The 24,665-nt window shown below is 53.1% G+C and overlaps 1 protein-coding gene across 1 annotated transcript in view; it reads left to right on the top strand.

Annotated features, from left to right (window-relative positions):
* The first annotated feature begins 9,219 nt into the window (after positions 1–9,219).
* The window catches only part of SCN3B (sodium voltage-gated channel beta subunit 3), a 29,467-nt gene continuing 14,021 nt past the window's right edge, over positions 9,220–24,665 (top strand). The window contains exons 1-3 of the mRNA XM_081113627.1: positions 9,220–10,088; positions 19,973–20,133; positions 22,663–22,888. Of these exons, the coding sequence (XP_080969753.1) occupies positions 10,034–10,088; positions 19,973–20,133; positions 22,663–22,888 (442 nt within the window). The 5' untranslated portion in view covers positions 9,220–10,033. The remainder of the gene's footprint in view (positions 10,089–19,972; positions 20,134–22,662; positions 22,889–24,665) is intronic.

Here is a 24,665-nt window from a genome sequence, read left to right as displayed (position 1 = left end):
TGCAGCTGGAGCATAAACAGGGCCTGCACGTCCACTTGCTGGATGGATGGACGCGAGCCTCACCTCCCGGCAGCCTGGCTTCCTGGGCCAGCTCCTGGCTGGGACACCTGCCAGCTGCCAGGCCCATCGGGCACCATCTGTGACGGCGACAAAGCCATCCGGGCTGCTGCCGACTCCACACGGCCCCTCACAGGTGATGGTCGCGTCCCCTGTGGGAGCGCACTGACCACCAGGGGGCAGCTCCTGCATTGAGCATCTGCCTCTGGGTGGTCAGTGCGAGTAGCGACCAGTTGGTCCATCATTTGGTTGATTTTTATTATATAGGATGTTCCACATCTCTGGCCCCAGGTGAGCCTCACTGCCCTTTTGTGAGGTGGTCAGGGAACGTGGCTTTTAAGAGTTAAGAAATGCAGAGGTTGCACCGAATCATGGGGATATGATGCGACATTTCAGGTCTCGGCTGTGACAATCAACTCTGAAGTGTGAATTGTGTTCGCTGTTATCCTGCTGGACCACGTCAACGCCCAGCCCACAGACCCTTTTGCCGTGCGATGTACAGGGAGTGAGAGAGAGAGAGAGGGCCACCAGCAAACTCCAGCCTTGTAGGAAGACGTCTGCTTTTCAAGGAGCCACATGCAAAGGAAAAGCCTCAGTCCCTTGGTCCACGGGCTTTACATAAGAAAGGGAAGGAAAACATGGAAATCTCACCCTGACTGGTCTTACGTTTTCAGGTAATTCCTCAGTGTAAGTCCCATATGGGTCCTGGGTTAATTAGAATTTATTTTTATCTCCTGACCTTCTAGCTGAAGCTTAGAGCACTGTTCTTTGCCTGCTGGATGAGGTTGCCATAGCAACCCCTCTGGGGAAGCTGCTCGCTCCTCTCTTTGTAATGTGACTGCAAACAGGGGCTGAAGCGGGCAGAGGAGAGAGGACTCAGGGCGCGCCCATCTCCTCTCCCCCAGGGTTCCCTGGGCCCTGCGAGGGGCAGGGCGCCCCCAGCAGCTCGGTGCCCAAGCTCACTAGAGGAAACGTCCTGGCCGCTGCCCCCTGACCTTGCTCAGCCTCCTGGGAGGACGGCGGGCCGGGTTAGAGTCGGGAGCAGTTCTTCCCGGGCCCATGTTCAGAGGCGTCCCAGCGGGAGCTTAAAATTAGCGCTGGAGGGGGATTCACGCTCCGGAAGCGGCAGGTCCTGGGGAGCTCGCGGGCCTCAGTGTCTCACCAGCTCCCTGCTGAGAAGCCTCTTCCACAGGAACCCCAAGAAGTTTAACATCCGATCTCTCAGTGTCTCACCAGCTCCCTGCTGAGAAGCCTCTTCCACAGGAACCCCGAGAAGTTTAACATCCGATCTCTCAGTGTCTCACCAGCTCCCTGCTGAGAAGCCTCTTCCACAGGAACCCCGAGAAGTTTAACATCCGATCTCTCAGTGTCTCACCAGCTCCCTGCTGAGAAGCCTCTTCCACAGGAACCCCAAGAAGTTTAACATCCGATCTCTTCCCCCTCCTTCTCTTCATGTAGACCTTACAGGTATGGGACACTGTGTTTAGTGCTAAAGTGGATATTCGTTTATAAAAATGCTAACATATCAGGGGTAGTTTTACTCACGGGTGTTAAGAAAAAAACAAGACACATTTACCGGATCAAAAGCTGCGTACCAGGTCCCTGGTGACACGTTTATTGGCTCCAGTAAGGAAGGCACATCTGAAGCAGCAGCTGCAACAGAACTCTCCCCTGATTAAGTTTCCAATGGTCCGCGCTCATCCTTCAAGGCAGGTTAAAAAGTCAGTCATCACACTGTTGGAGCAACGCCCAGGCATCCAAGCTGAAACAGCAAATACCTACTCCCTGGTTAGTGCGCCCACGTCAGTAACTCCACCCGATCCTCCAGTCTCATATGTACTCATCAGGTTTGGGGGTTTTGTGTTTTCTTTTCAATAAAAATTGCCAAAATCTTGTGACTTTGGGGTATTGGGTCACCCCCCTGGTGCCTGCCAGAGCGTGTGTTTAAATTTCTAAGCACAGACACCCAGCAGCATGAGCGGTTAAAGCGAGTCTGCGGGGGTCGGGTCTCCCCTGCTGTCTCCTCTGGAGAAGCGGCTCCCTCGGCGCCGTGAGTGGGTGAGTCCGGTTCTCCCGGGAGAGGGAAGGCTGCTTCTGAGCAAAGGGCTCGGCAGGACTTCCTTCAGTTTCATCAGAACCTGCCCACCTGCTCCCTCACCTGGCTGACAGGTCCCTGGTCTTCCCCCCCAAGGCCCTGCCTTCATCGCGAGGGCCTCAGCAAGGCTGTGATTGCCACTTGTTCTGTAGCTCAGCCTTCGAAGGATTGAATTTTACATGTGACTTTCAGAAATCCTGACCTTTAGGCTACAGGAGACTCAGGTTTATCTCAGGGAAGTTGCAGAAACTCTCTGGTGTTTGTCCGGGAGCCCAAAATTTAACATCTTATTTTCTTTTCCCAAGTTCTCCAGTGAACTTGGAGGAAACCAAACACCATGGCGGCCCTTTACTGACATCTAAATGCTCTATAGCAACATCTTGATCACTGAGAGCCTCATCTCTATGACCCTTCACTCCAGGTGACTACAGGTGATAACGAAGTCATCGTTTTGCTATTATGTGTCCTTGACTGTTAGTGGCCTATTTTGCAGTGGCAGCATAATTGATGGCTTTACATGTAGCCAGAACTGAGAAGCGTTCAGATTTTCATCCTTCAGGGTCTGCTCCTTTGGGTCTACATTTGGTCCCAATAAAGCATCAGTCAGAGAAAGAGAGAACCACTGTGAGAGTTATGGATAGCAGGTATTTATTATTATAAGACTAGAGGCCCAGTGCACAAAATTTGTGCACTCAGAGCGGGGGTGCAGGGGAGCCAAGGGGAGACTGCAGGAGGGCTCCAGGGCATGTCCAGCCCATCTTGCTCAGTCCTGATTGGCCAGACCCCAGCAGCAAGCTAACCTACTGGTCAGAGCATCTGCCCCCTGGTGGTCAGTGCACGTCATAGCGAGCAGTTGAGTGGCCTTAGCATATCATTAGCATATTACACTTTGATTGGTTGAATGGCCAACCGGACGACTGGACACTTCCTGGTAGCGTATTAGGCTTTTATTATATAGGGTTAGACCTCTTTTAGACCTTAGACTTTAGTATAGGAACTAGACACACAAGTACAAGGAGCTAAGCAAATGAAGGTCTGGAAGGGGAGTTAGAGAATGGGGGGGGGGGGAGTAACTCAGCGACTTCCTGAAGTGCTCACGGTGGACACATCAGGGCCGTGGGGGATTCTGAGATGCAATCTTCATGCTGAGCTGCTGCAGTGGGACACAGGGGGAGGGCCTGTGGGGAGGCCTGTGGGAAGCGGCTGCCGTGAGTGGGCACTGCCTGGGCGGGTGCACGGCCAGCCTGGCTGCGGCTGGGAACCAGGGCCAGCTGCCTGGACGGCAGGCTGGACACCGAGCTGAGAAGAGCAAAAACAATCTGGGACCCGCAAGACACCTCTGTCTGTGTGACAGAACTTCTGAGAGCAATGGCTGCTGCTCACTCTGACCTTCCGAATCTCACTCAAGTCCTCCTTGTGGTAGCTGCTCAGCGAGAACCATAGGGAGTGGGACGTCCCAAGAAACACGGTCTCGGTGACGAAGCTGATGCCTTACAACCTGGCACAGTCCCCGGAGGGTGCGGGTGGCAGCACCCGGCAGGAAGGACAACCGGAGAAGAATGTGAAGGACAGCCTGCCGAGGGCAGGAGTGGAGCTGTGTGGCCGCTGCGGTCACTTCTCCCTGCGGGGGTGCTGCTGGGACCAGCGGGGAGGTGGGAAGGAGAGAACTATCACTTCGCTTCCTTTCACTTTGACAGACTATTAGGTTAGGTGCTGCCCCGCTCCACATGTTAACTGGTACTAATCACAACGCCAGGTACATGGAAGGTTACAACTTAGCCACCCTCCAAAGAATCCACTCTCGGGGGATATATTTACTCAACACTGTCATTCTGACTCTGTTGGTTATAAAATTCCATGGTTCTTTTTATTGTAAAGAATGTTTAGTATTAAGAGATTTTCTTGCTCGGGGCGGTTTGACTCAGTGGATAGAGCATCGGCCTGCGGACTGAAGGGTCCCAGGTTCGATTCTGTTCAAGGGCACATGGCCAGGTTACAGGCTCCATCCCCAGTAGGGGGTGTGCAGGAGGCAGCCCATCAATTATTCTCTCTCATCATTGATGTTTCTACCTCCCTCTCCCTGCCTCTCTGAAATCAATAAAGAAAAAAAAACAAACAAACCTGTATTGGAGTCCTGCGACCATAGGTATATTATGTGACCCTGTAGCCTCCGTTTCCTCGAGTGTAAATGGAGCCGGCAGTACCATTTTAGATACGGAGTCTTGAAATGACATCACACATTTGAAACGGTCATAGGCACAGTTCGATTCCCAGTCAGGTCACATGCTCAGGTTGTGGGCTCAATCCCCAGTAGGGGGCGTGCAGGAGGCAACCGATCAATGATTCTCTCTCCTCACTGATGTTTCTATCTCCCTCTCCCTTCCTCTCTGAAATCAATAAAAATATATATTTTTTTACATACTTTATTGAAGTGCTGACCTAGAGCTTCCTTTCTGGGTTGACTTTAGTAAATCTTCCTGGATTATGGCAGTTGGTCGATGAACTAAATTATCTGTCATTGTCCCTTCCATTCCTCATTCTATAATTCTAAGTACACCCTGAAACTCTTTTATTGATATTGATACTATTTCCTAATACGTGCATACAAGGGTGATTTTAGATGATAGCTGGAAAGACAGAACAGGGCTGTAACAATCAGAGTGCATAAGGAATTTTGAAATTTATCAGGTACTTTCAAATGTGTTTTCATATTTGAGTCTTAGAGTCTAAATAACCCAGTGAAGGGTGCAGGGCAGAGGTCAGATCACCACGTGTGTGGATGTGGAAACGCAGCTCTTACACAACTTGCTGATCCCAGGGGCCTTTCCGCCCATCACTGCTGGTGTGACACCCTGACTGGGTAGGCGCCTGCCCCCCAGGGACAGAAGCTCCCTGCACCAGGCACAGGTAGCACTGAAAAGAGAATGCACTTGGAAAAAAGAGAAAGACCCGGGTTTGATGGCTCTGTGGCGATGGGCAAGCTTCTTAACTTCTCTGAGCTTCACTTTGAAAAATTGGAATGACTTTTGTAAAAATTACATTCTGTAATGACCTGGTTACAACAGCACAATCCTAGGCACACGGCAGGCGCTCCACCCTCTTTGGCACTGATGTCTCTGTTCGTTATCACCCTTCTCCTGAATCTCAAGTCTTTCCTCTGAGTTAACTTTTAAGACTTTGCTTATATGACCTTCCCTAAGAACCCTACTTATCCTAAAGTCTTCTCTCATCACTTTCCTATTCCTCTTATTCCACTATCAAATGTTTTGAAAGTATAATCAACCCAATCACACCCACTGGTTTTGCACCAACACTTCTTAACTTTTTCCATTACGTAATGCCCCATCTCTTCCCTCTACTGAAACTCCTTTTACGGTCAGTAATGATTCCCTGGTCACCAAGTCTCCTAGCCAACTGTCATCCCAGTGCACTCTGCTTCAGTGCTTGCGGGCCTGGGATGTTCCACATCAATAAATAAAATAGCCCTAACCGGTTTGGCTCAGTGGATAGAGCGTTGGCCTGCAGACTGAAGGGGTCTCAGGTTTGTTTCCAGTCAAGGGCCTGTACCTTGGTTGTGGGCACATCCCCAGTAGGAGGTGTGCAGGAGGCAGCTGATCGATGTTTCTCTCTCATCGATGTTTCTAACTCTCTATTCCTCTCCTTTCCTGTCTGTAAAAAAATCAATAAAATATATTAAAAAAAATAAAATAAATCAATAAGATAATTTTGGATAGTAAGAGGAGATATGAAAAACAAGAAGCAGAGTAATGAGATAGAGAGTAGCGTCAGGTGGGGAAAGTGGGCAGGGAACTCGTGTAGAAAGAGAACCAGGGAATGCCGCTCTAAGAAGGCATTTGAGGCAAGTCCGACATGCAAGAAAACAGCCAGAGGATGCAGAGCATTCTGGGCAGGGGGGATATTTGCTAAAAAATCTCTATAATGGGAAAAAAACAATAAGTTTGAGGTGCATTTTAAAAATCAGCATGGCTGGACCGTTCTGAAGAAGACAAAATGGTAGACATGAGTGTGAAGAGAGAGCCGGGGCTCAGGGCAGGCCTTGCTAGGCTACAGTGAGGAGTCTAGATCTTATTTAAGGGCAATGAGATGCCATTGAAGGGGCTTTAAGTGAGAAACACGCATGATTTTATAGAATACAGAGGGAGCTCTGGCTACTGCTTTGAGACTAAAATAGATGGTTTCACCGATCAACAGTAAGGGGAAGATGAACCTCAAACCGAAAAAAGTAAAAAAAAAAAAAAAAAAAAAAAAAAGAACCCCAGCAAGGATTGAGGCCAAAATGGCAGAAATAAAGAAGGAATAGCAAAGAATTTAAATGAGTTAAAAACTCTCAGACCAAGGGCAAATGTATTTCAAGGCACTGAAGGTATTTGCAAAAGTGACAGAGTCACTGCCAAAACTCAGGAGGAATGTCAGAAATGGAGAAGACCAAATGATCCTATTTTCAATAGAAGAGAGACAATTTCATTGTTCCTAAAACCTCCTGTAAAGTCCTCAAAGTGGGGCTGGTAAATATTATAAAAGACCATAGTAATTATTAGGAACTAGCGGCCCGTTGCACGAAGATTCACGCAATAGGCCTTCCTTCCCCTGGCTGCCGGCACTGGTTTTCCTCCGGCACCCGGGACTCAGGCCTTTGGTCCGGCCGCAGCGGAGAAGCCAAGCCTCTTCAGTCTTTGCTCAGGCCAGAGCCTTCAGTCTTCATTCTTTGCCTGCCAATGCAAATTAACCTGCCATCTTTGTTGGGTTAATTTGCATACCCATCCTGATTGGCTGGTGGGCATAGAGGAGTGATGACTAATTTGCATGTTTCTCTTTTATTAGTGTAGATAAGCACAGAAAGATGTGAGAGTAAATTATGTAAAACTAAGCAAACTCTCATGGTGGTAGTGATGGTGGTAGTGGTGGTGGTGGTGGTTTATAGAATTATCAGACTGACAATATCTCTATGCAACTCTATGTATTTGGGTAAGCCTTTCTATTATAGAATCTCAAAGATGGTTGGAACTTTATCAATAACCTGTTTCAAACTTATAACCTATAGAGGTTTTTTGATTTCCACAATATCCCAGTAATTGTTTGGGTAACAGCTGCTTGAACATAACAACAGGAAATTCACTTCATTTTGGAAATGGTTGGAATACATTGCTGAAAATCTATTTACATGTAAATGCAAACCATTAATCCCACTTCTTTTCTCTGGGTTGTTATAAGGCTAATTCTCTCACATACACTCCTTGTTTGACAGTTTCTGAATGTGTCAAACGAGGCAGACATGTTTGGGTTTTTATTTGCGATTGGGCAGCCATACCAAAGAAGTTAGCTGCAGCTCGTTGTCAAGCTGGAGTGGGGTCTCTAAAATCACGCCAAAGAACTCTTCCTTTTTTCTCTACCTATTTTTAAAAATCTATGTTTGGATCCGTGATTGTCAAATATAGAGGTGAAACAAAGCTAACGAATAGAGATATGTTAGATTTAATCTAGGTCCAATAAAAGTATTAACAGGATGTGATAATTGGTTGAAACTAATACATTTTAACAGCAGCAAGTACAGAATTTCATATTAATTTTTCCAAAATTCCCTGTGTAGGTACAAAATGACTCTGCAACAGGTTGAGTGAAAAATACTTAGGGATTTTAATAGCCCATAATCTCATTCTGAGTGAGGTGTGGCTGTAAAGATGCCAGAAGAGACGTACCCTCTGAAGCAAGGGTGCCATAAGTCCCTTGGATTTACGCTGGTCACCACACAGACACCAGTCAGCTCCTGTCCGGAATGTCACTTTGAGAATTATGCCGACAAACGGAAAATCTTCCGGGAAAATGATCGGGTGGGTAAGGGTAGGAAACCACTAGGAATTACTTGGGAAGAAACTTACGAAGTTCAGCCCCAAACAAAAAAGCCTGGGGAGCTGTGAAGAGACGAGTGTACAGGATTTAATTGAATATAAAGAAGGACTTATGAAGCAGAAAACTCATCGCTGAGAAAGGTCAAGCTTGTTCATTGGGAATGTTTGGGGGGATTCCTGCATTGGAAAAAAATGGCTGAATTAAATCAACTTGAACTTCTCATCCAAGTCTAGCACATTGTGCTCAAGGGCTGATCTTGAAAACAACGCAGTTCATGGCCTGTGGCTGTGCCCAGGACGCGGTTCTATCTTGGGCACACGCTGCCGCCGCGACAGGTCAGGCGGGGGAGTTCCTGCCTCGGCTCGCTTGCAGTCAGCTGTTGCTCCCTTTCTTTTTTTGGAATATCAGCTGCAAGGGAGCAGGAGGCGATGAGAAGGGAGAGGTTCTCGAATTAACCTTCCATTCAGGTCCAGGCATTCCTAACCTGCGATGTCAACGGGTTATAACCGAAGGGAAGGCTCCGGTTTTCCTGCCACAGGAAGAGGCACCCAGACAGCTGCGAGGGCAGGGCGTGGCTCCCAGTGGGAAGAAGCCAAACCACAGTCTATCCACTTTTTAAACCGAGTGAATGAATGAATGAATGAATGAGTGAATGGAAAGTGATCAGAGCACGCGGGGCTGCCCAGCCTCATAACCACGCCCGCTGGCACTGGCCCGCCTCACTAGGCGAGGAGGGGAGCGGGCACAGGTGGCCTCATCTCTACCCACGCCTCAGCGGCCATTACCGCTCTGCGCCCGTGTGCCGGGGCCTAGGGATCAAGGCTAGACAAAGGCCGGGAGGGAAGAACCGGAGGGGCTGGGGTGGGGTCGGAAGGAGCAGGGAGCCTGTAAGGTGTGCATGCGGTGACGTCATTGCCTGAGAGAGTCGGCCCTCCCCTTCCAGGCGCCGCAGGCCGACGTCTGTGGGGTTGCTGGTGGGGTGTGAACTGGGGGGTGGGTGGAGGGGTGGTGGGGGAGGAGGGCGGCGCTGGGGAGAGGAGTGGAGGTGCGACCGGGAGGCCGGGAGACGGGCGCAGAGGAGAAACCGCTGGGCTGGACGTGTTTGCGCCGCTCTGGCTCCGCCCTCCTGGCGCAGTGGCTGCCCGGGGAGGGGCACGCCGGCGTGGGGGTGGGGAGTGTGCACCGCGGGGTGGGTCCTCGGTGGCGGTGGGGTGGAGAGCCGCCTGCGCATGTCAGGACCGACAGCGCACACGGTCGGGGGCCCTGGAGAAGGGTAGCGGGTCTCCCGCCGCCCAGGGTCCGCGCCCGGCACGATCCAGGGCGCGCTTCGGAAGGGGCCACCTCCCTTCACCCCCACCCCACCTCTGAGGGCGCCGGCGAACAGCAGCTGCCACCTCCTCCCAGTCCTCCCAGCCTCCCCGGAGAGCAAGGGCGGGTGTGGGGGGCACGGAAGAGGGACGGATTTTGCAGCTCAGACGGCCTGGTGGCTGCGGGTGCGGGGCACGCCCAACTGGAGAGGCGGGTCCGCGCGGATGAAGCTGGAGATCCCGGTCTTGGCGGATCCTGGTCCGAGCGTAGCTGCTCCGCAGGGAGGTGAGAGGTGGCTCGGCGGGGTCCCCTCGGACAGCGCGGCCGCCTAGAGCCAGCGCGCGGCTCTCATCCGAGCTGCGCGTTCTCCCAGGAGCGGACCCGCACGCGGCGCGGCGGCCGGAAGCCAAGTCCGGGCGCGCGGGAGGCGCTGTCCGTGGTGCTGCGCGCGCTCCCCGCCACGCGCTCGGCGGGCGCGCGGAGCCGGACCCCCAGCCTGGAGTCGAGGCGGCTGCGAGGCCAGTTCCAGCGGAAACCCCGGCCCCGCAGTCGCGCGGGGCCTCCGGTCGCGGACGCCTGGCCTCTTTCAGCGAGAAAGTCGCCCCCTTGGGGCAGTTCGTCCCAAAGGGTTTCCTCGAAAGTGTCTGCGAGGGCGCAGTTGTGGAGGGAGTCGCTGTTTAGCCCTGGAGGCGACCACCTAAGAAGATGCCTGCCTTCCGCGGAGCGCTCCCCCTGGCTTCCTTCCTACTCGTCTTCTGGGGTGAGTACCAGCGCCCTGCCGTGCGGAGTGCGGGGAACAGTAACAGTGCCAACAACAGCAACACTCGTTGATGTCCCGGTGACCAAAAGGCGCCCGACTGGCTTCCCTCGGGATGGCTGCCAACATGGATACCTGAGGTTGCATGGAGCTGGGGCTGTGAGACGGGAAAACGCCTCCCCAGCCCCCTGTTGCTTTATTCCCAAGCCGGCCTTGGTGGTTCTCCCACCCCCTCCCATTTGCTGATGATCCCCAGGTGTGTTCCCCGCTTTTGGCTAAAGGGGGGCGCAGTCATAGAAATTTCAGCTGCTGCTAATGTTTCTCAGTGAGCGGTGACTTGGAAACCTTATTGGGTCTCCGAGTGAATTTCTACACATTACAAATAGCTGGATGCACGCATTTTGAGACAGAAAATACTGTTGTTGTTGACCCGTCTGCTACATCTTCTCAGGAAAGGGAGAAAAAAAAGGTTTGGTCATTTGCAGCGATGTGTTAAGTAGATTGGCACCGGAGAATTGCATCTTTCTCTTTTTTCATGAACACGGGCGCTAAGGTGCTTTGGTGTTTGGGCAGCTGGGGTTTTGCCTTCAAAGGTTCATGCACTCTCGCTTCTCGCTGTGAGAACTGAGGGGACGTTCTCCCTCCAAACAACGGAGCCCTTGCCCTGCAGGGTGAGGCTAAGCGGTGATGGCAGAGCGGGATTCCGGTGGGGTGCGCATGTGGAAGGGGGAGTTAACGCGGCTCCATGGAAATAGCTGACTGTGTAGCTGAGAGCACGCTTTGCTGTGTGTCAGTGTGAGCCTCGGTGGGTGAATGTGTGCGCTGGTGTGTGTCTGAGCATCTTGTATGGATATCTGAATGGCTTGGTGAGGACGGAGTGGGTGATGTGTGTGTCTGTGTGAGGTAGGTGTATACTTCTGGGTATCTCTGCCTTGGTTCTCTAATTAGATCCTTAGGGAAATCGATGTTTTTTAGATGACATACTGCTTGTACATGATCTTCGTTACCTTCCTCATGCTAAAAGTTAGTAACCAGTGTGATTAGAAGGGCATGTGTCCATCTGCCTATAGGCACGTGGAGCTCTAGCCAGTTTGGTTCAGTGGATAGAGGTTGGCTTGTGGACCGAAGGGTCCTGGGTTCGATTCCGGTCCAGGGCACATGCCCGGGTTGTGGGCTCAGTCCCCAGTGGGGGGCGTGCAGGAGGCAGCCAGTCAATGACTCTCTCTCATCATTGATGTTTCTGACTCTCTCTCTCTCTCCCTTCCTCTCTGAAATCAATAAAAATCTATTTAAAAAAAGAAAGAAATAGGCATGTGGAATTGCGCTCCCAGGGTTGGCATGAAACTCACTGTGACTGAGCAGTGGCAGGTATGCGATGGGGCTTTCTGCTTTGCCTTAGTGTCACTTTGTTAAGCCTCCAAGACTAACTGACTGCAGCATTAGCTGGACTTTGCTTGTGACCAGAGACGCAGAGCCAAGCTTCCTGGGGAGCACAGTGCCTGACGGGGCAGTCTGGGACAGTGATGGCGAACCTATGACACACGTGTCAGAGGTGACACGCGAACTCATTTTTTTGGTTGATTTTTCCTTGTTAAATGGCATCTAAATATATAAAATAAATATCAAAAATGTAAGTCTTTGTTTTACTATGGTTGCAAATATCAAAAAATTTCTATATGTGACACGGCACCAGAGTTAAGTTAGGGTTTTTCAAAATGCTGACACGCTGAGCTCAAAAGGTTCGCCATCACTGGTCTAGGAGAATGACGGGAGTGATGACATCCCAAGGAGTGCCAGTCCCAAGGACAGGGCACTGCCAGCCTCCCCTGCGGAGGGGACCCGACCTGGATGTGGAGCAGACCCGATAGCTTGCCAGTCATCTCACTCCTGCGAGACTTAAGGCTGGGCTTCTCTCAGGGGAGGCCAAGACAAGGGGCGTGGGGAATGAAGTTGTAGGGAAGAGTTGGGGTGAGATTCTCTAGAGCAGTGGTTCTCCACCTTCCTGATGCCACGGCCTTTTAATACAGGTCCTCATGTTGTGGTGACCCCCAACCATAAAATTATTTTCATTGCTACTTCGTAACTGTAATGTTGCTACTGTTATGAATCGTCATGTAAATATCTGATATGCTATATGTGTTTTCCGATGAATGGTCGTGACCCACAGGTTGAGAACCGCTGCTAAAGCCTTCTTCCCAAATTCTCATCTAAATGTTAGGGTCCCTGCCTGCATTCCGGTGGACGGGGAGGCATTCTGTAACCAAAGACCTTTTGATTACGACCTGAAGAGTTCACATGGGAGTCAGTGCTCCCACCAGGTTGCCATGTCGCAGCCTTGGAGCACCTGCTTCCTCACGTGTAAAGTTTGGAAGTTGGTGCCGGTGGCATCTGACATACCGTTCAGCTCTACAATGAAATGGCAGGGAATGGTCACAGAATATTACTAAAATTGGCAGAGTGCCCCTCCCTCTCCCCACCTCATTCCCCCAAAACCACCTGTGGAAGAAGTGTGCACATTTCACATCCTTGCTCTTTCTCAGTTCATTTGTAATCTGAACATTGGTTCACCAAACTGGAGAGATGAGAAAGAGAGATGGTTCCGGAATCCTGGTCATTAAATGGAAGAGAAAGGGCCTGGCTTCACAAATGAAGTTTCATTTTATTTGCACGTAATTTCAGTATTGGAGAGTACTCGCCTCAGATACAGTCTCCTTTCCCAAGGTGATTGTTCACATGATGCAAATTTGAATACAGCCCAGCCAGAGTGGCTCATTGTTTGAGCATTGACCTATGAACCAGGATGTCATGGTTCGATTCTCGGGTTTCAGGCTCGATCCCCAGTGTGGGGTGTGCAGGAGACAGCCAATCAGTGATTCTCTCTTATCTTCGATGTTTCTATCTCTTGCTCCCTCTCCTTTTCTCTCTGAAATCAATAAAAATATTTTTAAAAAGATATGAATATAAAGAATCTTTCCATTCTTTTACATTCTGCATATTTTGGAAAAAGTTCCCTTATTTCTTTTAATAATGCATATAATCCTATCTAATAATAGACAAACATGGTAATTAACCATACCTCCGACACGCTTCCCATTGGCTAATCAGGGTGATATGCAAATTAACTGCCAACCAAGATGGCGGCCAGCAGCCAGGCAGCTGAAGCGAACAGGAGGCTTGGTTGCTCCAGTGATGGAGGAAGCCAAGGTTCCCCGCCTGCCGCTGCCAGCCTCTGAGCTGCACTCTAAGAAACAATGTTGCAATTATAGAATTATAGAATTATAGAATCTAAACAAACCCCAGAAACCTGCTTTCAGCCAGCTGGGCCTCAGAGCTGGAGCTGCAACAGTGTTTCAATTATAGAAGCCAAACAAACCCAGATACCTGCTTTCAGCAGCCGAGGTCTCAGAACTGGAGTGGAGCCCAGAGCTAAAGCTGGCTCTTAGTTCCAGTGACAGCCATAGAAGGTAAATAAATCCCAGAATAAATAAAAAAGAAAAAAGGAGAGGTTGGGAGCTTCAGTCACCCACCAGCCTGAAAATGGCCCTCAGCCCCTCACCCAGACTGGCCAGGCACCCCAGTGGGAACCCCCAACCTGAAGGGGGTGTGACCAGCTGCAAACAGCCATCAGCCCCTCATCCAGGCTGGCCAGGCACCCAAGCAGGACCCCCACCCTGATCCGGGACACCCTTCAGGGCAAACCAGCCGGCCCCCACCTGTGCGCCAGACCTCTATCCTATATAGTAAAAGGGTAATATGCAAACTGACCCTAACAGCAGAAGGACTGGGAATGACTGGTCACTGTGACACACACTGACCACCAGGGGGCAGACGCTCAATGCAGGAGCTGCCCTCTGGTGGCCAGGGCGCTCTCACATGGGAGGAGCTCTGCTCAGCCACAAGCCAGGCTGATGGCTGCCAGTACAGCAGTGGTGGTGGGAGCCTCTCCTGCCTCCTCAGCAGCACTAAGGATGTCCGACTGCAGGTTAGGCCTGCTCCCCGCTGGCAAGTGGACATCCCCCGAGGGCTGCCGGGCTGCCAGAGGGATGTCTGATTGCCATCTTAGGTCCAATCCCCCGGGGAGCGGGCCTAAGCCAGCAGGTGGTCATCCCCTGAGGGGTCCCAGACTGCGAGAGGGCACAGGCCGGGCTGAGGGGCCCCCTCCCCTCTGAGTGCACAAATTTTTGTGCACTGGGCCTCTAGTCTATATATATAAAAGGCTTATATGCAAAGTGTCCCCTCAGGAGTTTGACCGGGAGACGGGGAATTTGATCGCTCGCTATGATGTGTGCTGATCACCAGGGGGTGGCACGGAATGAAGAAAGGCCCCAGCAGGCAGCCAGAAGGAAGGCCTCAGCTGGCAGCTGGAAGGCCCTGATTGGCCCTGATCACTGGCCAAGACTAGGGACCCTGCCAGTGCATGAATTTTGTGCACTGGGCCTCTAGTAATAACAACAACAATAACCCTACACTTGTCTGGGGCTTTATAGTTTACAAAGCACCATTACTTTTTAAAAAATATATATCTTTTTATTGATTCCAGAGATGAAGGGAGAGGGAGAGAGAGATAGAAACATCAATGATGAGAGAGAATCATTGATTGGCTGCTTCCTGCATGCTCCACACTGGGGATCGAGCCCGAAGCTCCAGCATGTGCCCTGACCAGGAATCGAACCATGACCTCCTGGTTCATAGGTCGATGCTTAATCACTGAGCCATGCAGCCGGGCTAACATTACGTTTTAGTCCATTACGTCTTTTGGCCCCATGTCAACCCTAAGGGGTAGTCAGGTAGCAGTATCACTTCTAATTTAGAGACGAGGAAAGGAGCTCAGGAAGGGGAAAGACTTGCTGGAGAATCTGGTCTCCAGATTTGAGGCTTCCAGGGATTGTGCTGGCACTTCTATGAGCACATGGCTGCTATGCAGGATGCCAGGTGGACATCTAGCCTTGCGTCTATTCTCTGAGTCACCCTTCCTTTCTTCCCTCCCCATGCCATTGCATTATCTTAAAAAAAAAAAGATTTTTAGAGAAAGAAAAGAAGGGAGGGGGAGAGAGAGAGAAACATCGACTTGTTGTTCCACTTATTTATGCATTCATTGGTTGATTCTTGTAAGTGCCCTGACTGGGGATCGAACCCACACTCTTGGCACATTGGGACGATGCTCCAACTAACTGAGCTACCTGGCCAGGGTGCCACTGCCTTTGCTAGAGCTTCACTCATCCTCAGCTTCTGGTGCCTTCTGTGCTCTTCCTCTGCAGGGCTACTGTCCAGTGTCCACTGGGGAGTGTTTTCCTCTCCTCCCCAGTAGCCCTTCTTGCATCCTCTCCTGTCAAGGCTCTGCTAAGTGACTGGCTAATCTGGTAGACCAAGTCATTACAAGGCACTAATATCTGCAAGCAACTCCGCTTATTACTCTTGTGGGGAAGTACTTCCATTCCAACCAAAGCATTTGTTATCTTACTAGAGGCCCGGTGCACGAAATTCATGCAAGAGTAGGCCTTCCTTCCCCTGCTGCCAGCACTGGCTTCCCTCTGGCCACCGGCCCTCTGGCCACCAACAGGCACCTGGGACCCGGGCTTCCCTCACAGCCCCGGCTTTGTTCAGAAGGTCGTCTGGTCTAATTAGCATATTATGCTTTTATGATTATAGATCGCAAAGGAAAGCAGTCTAGAACAAGCTCCGGAGGAGCAATATAGTAATGCCCAAAGAAGAGAAAGATTTGGGCGTATTAGAGGAGTTTGTTCAATATACATTACTACCCACCTCATAATAAATTGATGCTATTCCTTAGTTAAATATGATCATCATTCATATGTCAGATTCTTGCTTCTCATATGTTATTACTATGAAAATGGAAAAGGAGGCCATAGGTGAAGTGATTTATGCAGAGTATCCCAGGAGTTATTACTGACAGTCAGCGATATGGCTGTGCACCTGCCATTCCTACGCTGTACCACTGCAGCCTGTTCCTGGATAGCGAGAGGATTTCAGAGCAGCGGTGCTCTGGCGACCCACTGGCTGGGAAACAGACTTCACCTCTCAGGGAGGACAGCAGGTCCCAGTGCGAAGGGCAAGCAGACGGGAGAGGCCTCGGAGGCCACTTGCAGGACGCTGTCCAGGACCTCGGCGCATTTCCCGGCCTGGCAGCTGGACGTTGACTAGGGAAGGGGGTCATGGGGCCTGCTCTCTGAAGATACCTGGCATTATTGTCATCTCAGGGCAACAGGAAAAAGAGGCTGCACCCGGTATTCACCAGCCCGACGGCATATAGTCTGCCCTTCCTCCTCTAACTATGAATGAATTAACTGTGCTCCTAAGACCATCTGATCTACTTTTTCGTTAGAGCACATCACCTCCCCCTATTCCAGGACAGTCATCCAGCAAGTCATTCCTTTTCACACCCCAGCTCCGTGCCAGCTCATCCGGCAAGCCCGACGAACATCAGTCTGACCACTCCATCAGCTGCTCACCTGTTACTTTTGCTCCCACCCTTGTGCTTCCTCACCTCTTCAGTTTATTCTCAACATCGCAGTCACAGCGTGCAATTTCACATAAGTCAGACCATGCCATTCCTCCACGCAGAGCCCCAGGTCACCCTGAGCACAAGCCCAAGTTCCGATCACGGCCCGCAGACCAGCGCTCTGGCGTCCCTCCCCTCCCTGTCTCCTGGCCTCACTTGCTCCCTGGACTTCATTGTGCTCTTTGCTTCCAACAGACGCACTCCCACCCCGCGCTGAGTTGCGCTTCCCTCTGTTTGGCGCCTTCACACAGGTGGTCACACCGCGCCGCCCGCATCTCTCTCCTCCAGTGCCCCTTCTGGGCGGGGGCTGCCTCCAAGGGGCACACGCACGCCCTGTCTCCTCTGTTCCCTTTCCTTCTGTCCCGCAGCACTTATGGCGATTTGAAGTTGCTTATTCTCTCTCTCTCCGCCCTAACGCTGGCGCCACGAGGGCCGAGAGGGCTCCTGTGAGGTTCCCTGTTGGACTCTCAATGCCGGGCACACAGCAGGCAGAATAATGAACACTTAAATGAAGCGCAAAAGGACATTGGCCGGCGACGTTTGTACAGAGCACACTTGTGTCAATTATTCCAGAGAACTTTCATGGAAAATATATTAGATAGATATTAATCTCAGCACTTTTATAGATGCATAAGTGGGTCTCAGGGAGGTTAAATGGTAAATCAAACACCATCCGTTGCCAAACACCATCTTCATCCTGCCTCTCTAATGGTGGCTGTACAGTCCTTGGTACATTTTCCGTTCTGCTTTTGAAGCCATCCGAACTGTACTAACTTATCCTTACCACACCTCATTAAACGTGAGTGCACGCTCTCCATCCAGCCACTCCCAGGCTCCTGTGGAGCCCACACCTCTTCCCTCCTTCCTTCCTTTTTCCAACCAGGCCCCTAATCAAGACTTCAGACCCATCGCAGACCAGGTCTCCCAACGGTGCCCCCACTGAAGTGTGACCCGCACGCAGAGGCAGGTCGCCCCCGCCGCCCCGACAAGACCAGCCCAGCTTGCTTGAGTTTTAAAACCAATTACATTTATTGCCCCTTAATATTTTATTTTTAATTTATTTTTATTTTTTTAAGTATATTTTATTGATTTTTTTACAGAGAGGAAGGGAGAGGGATAGAGAGTTAGAAACATCCATGAGAGAGAAACATCCATCAGCTGCCTCCTGCACACTCCCTACTGGATATGTGCCCGCAACCAAGGTACATGCCCCTGACCGGAATTGAACCTGGGACCCTTCAGTCCGCAGGCCAACGCTCTATCCACTGAGCCAAACCAGTTAGGGCGCCCCTTAATATTTTAAACTTCACTTAGTGCCATTAGTATTTAGACTGCGTTTAAAATGAAAGGTGTTGCCTTCTAAGTCAGTCAAATATAAAATTTCACTTTTTATTCAAAATTAATTGGCCAGTGTCACTTTAAGCTCTAAATAAAGCTCTCCGCCGCTTTTAGAAATGACTGTCTGCCAGACAGGAACGGACTGACCATTCAGAGGACTAGTTTTCAAATATCGATGTGTAGTGTTTTATATTTTTAGGGGTTCTGTTTTCACTATTAATTCATTAAAAGGTAGCATCAGCTCTGGCTGGTTTGGCTCTATCAGTGGACAGAGCGTTAGCCAACAGACAGAAGGGTCCTGGGTTCGATTCTGGTCAAGGGCACATGCCCAGGTTGGGGGCTCGATTCCTCGTACTGGGTGTGCAGGAGGCAGCCGGTCAATGATTCTCATCATTAATGTTTCTATCTCTCCCTCTCCCTTCCTCTTTAAAATCAATCTATATAGAGAAAAGCCTAAGCAACCGTCTGACCGGTAGCTATGATGCGCACTGACCAATAGGGGGCAGATGCTCAACACAGGAGCTGCCAAGCTGTGGTGACTTGGCAGCTGCTGTTCTCAGGTGACACACCCAGAACTAGAGAGGAGGGAGCCCGATTCTGGGGTGTGTCACCGAGAACCGCCCTCTCGAAATCCGGGACTCCTTGGGGGATGTTGGAGAGCAGTTTCGGCCCGACAGGCCGGGCCAAGGGACCCCACCAGTGCACGAATCCTCTAGTATAAACATGTATATTTTAAATAGTAGCATCAGAAGGATTCCTGACACACGAACCCTCGTGGTCACTGACTTTGAACCTTCTCTGAGTGACGCGCAAGCTCTCTTGCCAATACTGTTCTGCATTTGTGAACAGCTGCAGTGCCAGAAAATTATTTTTTAAAAAAAATTGAGCTAAACTTAATTTCTTGTAACTTTTGGACAGAATGTATTTCACCTTCCACAGACCAGCCTTCAAATACTGGAGGACAGATAAGTTCTGTGTCCAAGATAAGCCTCTGTTCCTCTCAGAATTCTCCCACCTTGCTCCCTCCGGCATGCGCTCAGGGAACATCCTGTTTTTGTAGAATCTGACCCCTGAACAGATACCATGGTCCGGATCTGTTTTGAGCAGGCGGAGGGGCTGTTTCCCCCCCTTCTGCGCATTACGGGTCTGTTAATGCCGCCTGAGCGTGCCCTGTTGGCAGCCACCTCCCACTTTTGACTCCTTCTAATTTGTAGGCAGATACCCTTGCCTTTTGTAATGGCCATGAGTGTTCAGAGGCGGGAACTGTAAGTATCCCACAACCTGACCTCTTGTCTCTCTACTTCTCCGCGTACAGCACTGCTCGGCCTCCTGGGCAGTCACTCACACTTCCCTCCTTGCTGCTCCAGCCGCCGCCATGCACATGAATTACCTGCACTTTTCTTAAAACACAGATATAACTACACCTCTCACGGCTCTGAAACCTCTGACCCTCATAGTGTGAAGGACACCCAGGGTCTTCGCAAGGTGGGTTCTGTCTATACCTCACCGCTCCCCACCCTTCGCCTCTCCCAGCCCGCCAGGACGCGTCCCCTCCTGTGGGAACAGCAGTCACTGGGCTGTCGCTCACTGGGCCTGGGGTAAGGATGTGATGCTAGCGGGGTGTGCTCCCTGCCGGGCATGCGTCTTTAGGGCACGGTTAGTGTTCGTTCGCCTTTGTATCTCAGCCAGCGTGGGCCTGGCGTAGCGTGGCTTCCGTGATGCCGGCTGCATGAAGGGGTGCTGGGTGTGTGCCCGCCCTGCCTCCGCCTGGATCAGACGTTTTTGAGGGCAGGGCTCGGGGATGTGCTGCCTCATCCCACTGCCTCAGGAGCCGCTCAGTCGTTTCTGGGTCACCACGCCTCCTCGATGCCCCGCCGTGCCTGCTGGGGCAGGCATGCTCCAGAGCACAGGTGCAGTATACATGCGTGAACATGGTATTTCCAACTTATCTCACCATCCTTCCTTCTCTCTGTCTTCTCCCTCCCTCCTGGCTCTCCCATGCCCCTCTCCCCCCTCCCCCGCCTCTCAGGCGTCTGCTCCCCCGTGTGCGTGGAGGTGCCCTCGGAGACAGAGGCCGTCCAGGGCAACGCCATGAAGCTGCGCTGCATCTCCTGCATGAAGAGGGAGGAGGTGGAGGCCACCACGGTGGTGGAGTGGTTCTACAGGCCCGAGGGCGGTAAAGATTTCCTTGTATGTGGGCTGCCGACCCCGCCTTCCCCTCCTGGGCCTCTGTCCTGTGCCTGGCCCCTGGGGGAGGGGGAGGGGGAGCTGACAGACACTGGCTCCTTCTCTCCGAAGCGCCCATGGCCCCTCAGCAGAGACCAACCGGCTTCAGTTTACCCCGCCTCTGGGCAGGACGGGTCCTGAGCCAGCCGCAGGCATTCCTGGTCACAGCAGGGGAGGCAGAAGGAGAGAGAACTGGTGTTGAAAGCCTACTGAGTGCTAGTCACCTGGCGAGGCACTCTGTAGGTGTTTTCATTTACCCTTCTACACCCTCCTAGCAGATGGATTGATAACCACTGAATCCTGGGCTCCCCGCTCCTGCGGTCTGGCCATGTCCTCTCAGAGGGGAGCAGCTCAGAGTGTGGAGTCTGAGGCCCTGGCTTCCCGATGCCTCCACGACTAACAACACTTCCTTTCTTGGTCTCTGCACCGTTTTTGTAAGATACGTCGGTGAGGCAGCGTATCAGTCATGAGGCATCGGAAAGCCCAGACACTCTGAGCTGCTCCCCTCTGAGCGATGCGGGCAGCCTGGCCGGGCCAAGGAGGGGGCCTGGGAGGTTAAAATGTCACAGGGACGCAGAGAGCTGCCAGCTGATGTGCACACACCAGGCTCTTTGCTTTGGGCTGAATTGAACTCGGAGCTCCTATTAACACTCTCTCCCTTTAACTCACAATCCCAGTAAAATAACCATCACAGGGATGGCCAAGGCTGAGAGTCACTGGTGCCCAGTGCAGCCCCATCGGGGGGAAGTATTTCCATAACTCTATGGCGGGTCCTTGCTGTGCCAAACCTCCCACGTGGCCCCGCCAGGAGCCGCCAAACCTCCCCAGGACCGAGCAGGAGCCTGCGCGGCTGCTCCCGCGCGCGGCAGTGGCAGTTCTGATTGGCTGGCACCAGCGCCGACACGGTTGTCATGGACTTTGAACGCCGCCTTGGGGTGACCAGCACGCACACGCACTGCCCTGGAGCCAGGCTGCCTGAGTCTGACCCCTGACTCTGCACCTCACTAGCTCCGTGTGTCCTTGGACAATTGTTTACCCTCCCCGTGGCTCAGTTTACTCCTCTTTAAATGGGGTATAAACCAGAGCTACAGCATGGAGCTGTTACCAGGAATCGTGAGCTGTCATTTTTAATGCCTGTAGGGAAGTTCTAGAAGATAGGAAGCACCACATAAGTGTTTGCTAAAGAAAAATTATACATCATATCAATGAGGCAACCGGGGCTCAAAAAAGTTCAGGCAGCAAGAGCTTCTATTTGAGCCAGGACACCTGACAGCAGCTCCGAACCCCTTTCCTGCGGGGCCCCGTGTTCCTGCGGGCACACAGCTGTGTGATGGTGACAGCACGGGTGAGCCCGTCTCAGCTGCTCTGCCCGCCCTCCTGGGGTGGGCCTCATTCCTCAGTCCGGGCTGCACGTGCCAGTCCAGTGGAGGTTTGTCCCGTCAGGTGCCTGAAGTGGGACCAGCAGACCTCCCGGCGCTGGGCTCGGGGCCGGCCAGGACTGAGGCCACTCGGGGTTCAAGAACCTGGATGGCTTGGCCAGGTGCCAAGGCCCCCGGGACTCGGGCCTGGTCCCGTGCCAGCTGCCCCCTCTGCTGCCAGGCCTGACCGAACCAAAGAGAGTGAGGCTCGGAAGGAGGAAAAGAAACTTAAAATTGTGCTGCAAACAGAGCAATGCGGACAGGCACCTTGTGAGGGTGGCAGTGCCCCCGACTCCTGCTGCCCGGCGGCCGGCGCATGCTCGTGAGCCCTTGAATGCGGACAGTGCCTCGAGGCACCGGCTTTTACCTTTTTTTGCTCTCTAGTGATTTCAGGGTTTAGGTGAGTAGCCGCACGTGGCCAGTGGAGAGCAGGATGGCTAGCACAGCCACACAGAGAAAAAGGTGTGTCAGAGGCGGGTGTTTGAGAGAAGGATTTGAGAGACCACATTGCACTTATAATTCAGCCCAAAGCAAAGAGCCTGGTGTGCACATCAGCTGGCAGCGCCCTGCTTCCCTGTGACATTCTGGCTCCCAGGCCCGCTCCTTGGCCCGGCCAGGCTGCCCGCATGGCTCGGTGGGAGCAGCTCAGTGTTGAGCCCGAGGCCCGGGCTTTCCGGAGCCTCATGACTCACACACCTGCCTCTCCTGACCTCTGCACTTGTCCTCTCGCTGGCCGCCCAGGACACATCGCTCTCTTTCCTGTTCCTTCTACTTCCTCCCAGGCCTCGGCTCCTCCCAACTCACCGCTGGTCCCCGTGCTCTCCACTCACCCCCTTGGCCTGCCGTGTCCATACGTCCATCCGGGTAGCTGTTTGCCTTGGCCCGTCGTCCCCGGCGGCTCTCCCGCTCATCCTCTGACACTCCCCACCCCACCCCACCTTCGGGCTCCTCGTCACATTGTCCCCCTTCCTCCAGCGCCTGCGGTTATGCTCCCCTTTTCGGCCCTCCCCTCGCCCCACCTCAGCCCTCCTGCCCCGTCCCTCTCGGGCCCTACCCTCTGCTTCTCCCCCCGCAGATCTATGAGTATCGCAACGGCCACCAGGAGGTGGAGAGCCCCTTCCAGGGGCGCCTGCAGTGGGACGGCAGCAAGGACCTGCAGGACGTGTCCATCACGGTGCTCAACGTCACCCTCAACGACTCTGGGCTCTACACCTGCAACGTGTCCCGGGAGTTTGAGTTCGAGGCGCACCGCCCCTTCGTGAAGACCACGCGGCTGATCCCCCTCCGGGTCACCGAGGAGGGTGAGGCCGGCGGGGGCTCCAGGGTCCCTGCTCCCGTGGGAGGGCGGGGAGGGGCTTGCACACACATGGACTGTGGAGCGGTGACTGCTAACAGTGTCACTGCGGACGTGTCTTCCTTTCACGGCCGCCTCCTGCGCCAGCTCACCTCCGCCTTTCCTGCCGGGCGTGGGGGTGAGAGCAGAAGGTCGACTTCCTAGTCCCTGACTCTCACCCCGAGAGAAAGGAGACGGCCTCCGAGAGGCGCTCGCTGCCCAGTGAGCCGCACCTCCCCCCCTCTCTCCCCCGTCCCCGTGCTGGACCCTGCCTCATGGCTGGAGAAGTTACCCTCCAAACCAGTGGCGCTCAACCTCAGTGAGCCCAGCACCCCTGCAGGGCCCACAGCCCAGCCTTCTGCTGCAGGGGTGGAGCTGCGCTCTCCCTTGGAGCACCCGCCGGGAGGGCTGCTGCGGGACAGTGGCCTGGCCGCTGTTGTCTTCTGGCTTCCTGCACAGTAACCGCGCAAGCAGCCCTCCCCGCAGAGCCCGTTCTCCGCTGGGAGAAAGGGAGACGTTGATAGCTCCCGGGTTTTTACGTAAAATCTGCAGATTTCCCACAGCTGGCTCCTCGTTAGGGTGGGAAGTCCCCTCGCCAGTCTGACTCTGATGTTCTGTTGCAATCGGTCGGGCGTTGGATGAGTTTCTCCTGCGGGGTTTGCGCCCTCTGCCCGCCTCGGCCCTGGCCCCGGCCCTGCCCCCGGCCCTGCCCTGCCCTCAGGAGAGCGACCTGTGTGTCTCCCGTCGTTTTCTCACCCAGGCTCCTGGCAACCGGCTCACTCAGCCTCTTCCACTCCCCCACCCTGTCCTCAGCATTACTGCTGCCCCAACATGCGGCCTGGTGACCAGGCCAGAGGGGTGGCATGAAAGGAGGAAGAGGTCCATGAAAGACAGGCCTCTCCCTGGCAAAGGCCGGGCTCCCAGCGTCCAGGCCGCACATGCATTTTTTTGTTATGTTTTGGGATAAAACGTATGAAGCAAACTTGAATGCGAAGGACAGATGCCATTGTTTAGACCAGCGGTCGCCAACCTTTTGGACCTCACGGACAACCAGTGGCCGGCGGGTCTCCGTTGGCGACCTCTGGTTTAGGCAATGTGACGAAAACGAAAGGCAGGTCAGTTCCCACAGTGCAGAAGGGGCCTTGGCCACCTGGATCTAGACAAGAGGAGCCCGCGCCCTCCCCCAGCCCGTGCCCCTCCCCAGCCTGACCGCTCCCAGCCCGCCCCCTCCCCAGCCTGACCCCTCCCAGCCTGCGCCTCTGTGCGAATGAAGGTTGGATGGAAGCTCTGGGAGGTGTCCTGTTCAGAGGTGGTTGTCCTCTGCACACACTGGTCCTCCCTGGCGCCCTCCACTGTCCACCCCCGGGAACTGTTGCCTGGTGACTGCCAGACGCAGGAACTGGGCCTCTCTGTCTGTCTCCACCTCCTGCTCTGGGCTTTGGCCTCCCGAGACCCCTGGCAGCCAATGGACAGCATGGCAGAGCCGAGCCAGTGCCTGCCTGGCACCAGAGCAAGGCCTGAGCAAGACTAGAAGGAAAACAAGTTTGTTGTCAGAGCCAGGGTGCCCTCAGGATGTTGGGTCACCCAGGGCTTCCTCCTGTACCCCTGCTGCAGGGGGGGCAGCTGCCTGTGGTAGCTGAGCGGCTCCTCCATCCTGTGATGGGAGGGGCAGCTGGGAGAACAGAACAGGCTCTCGGCGGGAAGCTAATTAGCACCAAAGCAGGGCAGCCGCCCAGACCTGTGCC

Source organism: Myotis nattereri (assembly GCF_964212035.1).
Source record: "Myotis nattereri genome assembly, chromosome: 19".
NCBI lineage: Eukaryota > Metazoa > Chordata > Mammalia > Chiroptera > Vespertilionidae > Myotis > Myotis nattereri.
The sequence above is the reverse complement of the archived record's forward strand: the minus strand, read 5'-3'. Positions and strand labels throughout refer to the sequence as shown.